The 3,700-nt window shown below is 67.4% G+C and overlaps 1 protein-coding gene across 1 annotated transcript in view; it reads right to left on the bottom strand.

The window, feature by feature from the left end:
• Positions 1-351: 351 nt before the first annotated feature.
• ADAM15 (ADAM metallopeptidase domain 15) overlaps positions 352-3,700 on the bottom strand; it is an 8,462-nt gene continuing 5,113 nt past the window's right edge. Inside the window, exons 20-24 of the mRNA XM_025212625.1 lie at positions 2,759-2,864; positions 1,624-1,701; positions 1,040-1,111; positions 686-807; positions 352-600 (exon numbers count right to left, since the gene is read on the bottom strand). Coding sequence (XP_025068410.1) covers positions 558-600; positions 686-807; positions 1,040-1,111; positions 1,624-1,701; positions 2,759-2,864 — 421 coding nt within the window. The 3' untranslated portion in view covers positions 352-557. The remainder of the gene's footprint in view (positions 601-685; positions 808-1,039; positions 1,112-1,623; positions 1,702-2,758; positions 2,865-3,700) is intronic.

Here is a 3,700-nt window from a genome sequence, read left to right on the forward strand (position 1 = left end):
GGAGGCGCCGCATGCCTGGGTCCCGAGCCGGTCTGGGGGACTCAAAACCGGGGTCCTGGGAGGAGAGTGGGGCCCAAGGGCTGGAGCAGGCGGACCCCTGGGTTCCCGCCGTGCGGGGGGGGGGTTCACAGCCCACCCACGGAGCAGCCGCCGGCCAGTCCGTGCGCAGCCGCAGCCCGGGACAGGGTGGAGCCAGCCTCCTTTTGGCCCCGCCCCCATGATGCACAATAGCGCACGGCCTGCTGGGAAATATAGTTCCCGACGTCCCCATCTGGGCAAGCTCAGGTGCTTCGGCTTCCTGGGGCCCCCCCCCGGGCAGGTCTGCACAGCTTCCAAAGGAGGAGACGCAGGCCCGGTGCACCATCCCCTTTATTGCAGTTTGCAGAGCATCCCAAACTGCTCTCCACGGTGCCCACGGGCTCTGCCCCGGCCCTGCACATGGTGCAGGAGACGAGAAGCCCCGGAGCAGGGCCCTGAGAGTCCAGCGCAGGGGGGCTGTAGCAGCAGGGAGTCGAGTCCAGCAGACAGCGCGTCCCAGCAGGGCAGCACGAGGGGCATCAGCGGTCTGGAGTGTGTGCCGAGGGGGGTGGGGGCGCTGGCCTGGGGGCAGAGGAAACAGACGGTAGCAAAGCAGCAGTGACCCCCGCCCCAGGCAGGACCCTTCCAGGGGGGACTCATTACTTACCTGGATGGCAACACCATGACGCAGGGGCCATAGGAAGGCACAGCAGGCACCTCGCCCAGGACCCCCACCGGGTCAGAGGGCAGTGGCCGCCGGGGTGGGGGGGGCTTGGCAGGACCAGGAGACTTTGGAGAGAAGCCGGTGTGAGCCATGGAGGGTGGGAGCGCCCAGGGCCAGTCTAGGGCACAGAGCTCCGTGCCCATCACATCCATCACCTGCTCCCTCTCTGCCCCGTGTGCCCATGTGGGCACCCTGCCTGCCTGTGCCCATGCTGCGGCCTTGTGCTGCCCTGGTGGGACTCTCCACACGCGTGTACAACTGTCACCGTCACCAGCCCCGCGGTGGTGCCACGGTTACCTGAGTGCCTCTCACCACAGGGTCTGCAGGAAGCGGGCGCGTGGGGGGGGGTGGCCTGTCCGAGCCCCTGGCCTGGCAGAGAGAGCAGGCTCAATGAGACGGCACCACGGTACCCGGGCCACAGCCGCGGGGTCTGCAGGGAGGGGCCGGACTTGCCCCCCGGCACAGGGCCTTGCAGGGGGGTGGCTGATGCCGGGGGTGCTGTGGGGCTGGGAGCTCTGGGTGCTGGCAGACTGAGGGGCAGTGATGCCCGGGGCCACATCAGGGGAGGCTTCCAGCACCGTGCTCTTGTGGACAGTACCAGGTCCTGCAGCGGGCGTCAGGTCCAGGACAAGGGAGTGTTTGGAGCCAGGGGAAGAGTAGCAGGAGGGCCAGCTGTGCCCTGCAGGTCTGTCCGTGTCCAAACCCAGCGTGCCCAGAGCAGCCGGTACCCTAGGGAGCCGTGGTAGGAGCTGGGGGATGAGCCCCCCAAACCCCCGCCCCTCGGCCAGGTGAGAGCATGCACGTGAGGGTCATGCAGAAGCCTTGTGGGACAAATGAGAGCAGCCGGTGTGTCCCCGCCCTGCTGGGCCCAGGGCCGTTACCTGGGATGCCTTAGGCACCGGGTCAGGCGGGAGCGGCTTGGAGGGTGGATCGGGCCGGGCGGCGCCAAGGGGAGCAGGCTGCAGAGAGAAGGTGGAGACGCGCGGCAGACGGGCGCATGCAGCAGCAGTTAAGAGACGTGCAGTCAGTGTGAGCCATGCAGCATGTGAGAGGCAGCACGACAGACACCCCCCCCCCAGCCCCCCATGGCACAGCCCAGAGCAGAGCACTGACCCCCAACCCACACCCGAGGATCCAGCTCCAGTTCAGGTCTGTCCCACAGGGCACCCACAGTGAGGCCTGCAGCAGGCGGGAGAAGGGACCCCCAGGGCCATTGCTGGGGGAGCTCCTTGAGAGTACAGCGGGGAGGCCAGAAGTGACAGTGGGGCCAGTGTCTGGGCAGGCCCTCCTGGTACCATGGGGACAGCAGTGGGCACCAGGCCAGGTGCAGACAGTGCCCAGGGGACTCTGGGGCCTGTCACCCCTGCTGCAGGGCAGCCCCCATGGGGAGGGCGACAGCATGTGTCCCGGCAGCGAAGAACAAGCGCCGGAGACCCACACAAGGCAGCAGGCATTGACTGGGCAGTGACACGCTGGGGCACAGGCAGTGCTGCCTGCTAGGAAGCCCCCACCCCAGTGCTGGGCTCCCCCTGCCACCATGCAGCTGCGGGGCTGGGCTGGCGGAGAGGGATGAGCCTTCCCTGGCCTGGGGGCTGCTTAGTCACATGAAGAATGAGGCCACACAGGCTTGGGCCCTTAGGGAGCCGCAGGCAGAGCTGGGTGCAGGCTGCTGGGCCCCTCTAAAAACTCCATCCAGCTCACAGCAGCAGCAATGCCATCGCCCCCTCATCACGCACACCCGAGGCACCCTCATCACCTGTGGCGCAGGCTCTTCACCCCTTTCATCTACAGCCTTGCACCCAGCCCTTGTGACCCCAGCACAGGCAACCCCCCCCAGCCACGCTCACATGCAGCATCCTGCCCTTGGCACCCGTCACTTGTAGCATCTACCTCCAGACCCTGTCACGGCGCCCCAGCCCATCAGCCGTGCGTGCTGCCTCCCCCCTCACCGCCTTACCTGCAGCCCCAGCAGTGCTGTTCCCCCTGGCTGGGGATCACTGCAGGGCCCACACTTACCGTGCTGCTGTGCATGACCTGCAGCTCCGTGCTCTGGTGCCACTGTGGGGGCCGGGGGCGCTCAGGGGGGGTCTGGCTGGGGCACTGCGTCTCTGGCTGGGAGATCCTGCAGGGAGACATGGGTTCACGTATGGGGCAGAGGGAGCCTGGCACCGTTTTCCCTGAGCTGGGGGGCTGCTGGGGACAGGCTCTCCACAAGCTGGGGGGTCGGAGGCACCGCATGCCTGGGTCCCGAGCCGGTCTGGGGGGCTCAGAACTGGGGTCCTGGGAGGAGAGTGGGGCCCAAGGGCTGGAGCAGGCAGACCCCGGGTTCCCGCCGTGGGGCGGGGGGTTCACAGCCCACCCACGGAGCAGCCGCGGGCTCTCCACAAGCCAAGACTCCTGGGTCCTATTTCTGCCCCTGCTCTAAGGTATGGGGCCTGATGAGAACCTTCATTGGCCCCTGCATTCTGGAAGCTGATCCCAGGGCACAGAAGTGACAGGAGCAGTCCATTCCTGTACCTGGTGCAGGGCCAAAGGCACCGGGCCAGCCTGAGTGGGCATATCCAGGGAGAGTGGGACAGGGGACCGGCACGGCGTGGCACAGCACAGCACAGCACCCCAGGACCCAGCCACCAGCGTGATTAAGCCTCAAGCCATGGGACACAGCAGCATCCTGCTTCTCAGAGACCTCCATGGGCCCCCAGGAAGAGACTCCAAGATGAACCCCCTGCCCAGTTCTAATTCTGGGACTGTGCAGGGGACCTGATGCACCGACCCCAAGGGCAAGGCACCGTGTGGGGAAGAGCACAGCAATGTGGAGGCGGCCACCGGGCCACTCTGAGAAGCAGGGTGGGGGGTTGAGGGCAGCCCCGCACCCAGGCTGGGGGGAGGAAGCTGCTGAAGGGGGCAGCTGTAGCCCCCCCCCCCCAGGCCCGGGTGTTACCGGCTCTGACCCGCGGG

This window comes from Alligator sinensis, unplaced genomic scaffold, assembly GCF_000455745.1.
Source record: "Alligator sinensis unplaced genomic scaffold, ASM45574v1 scaffold1165_1, whole genome shotgun sequence".
Lineage (NCBI taxonomy): Eukaryota > Metazoa > Chordata > Crocodylia > Alligatoridae > Alligator > Alligator sinensis.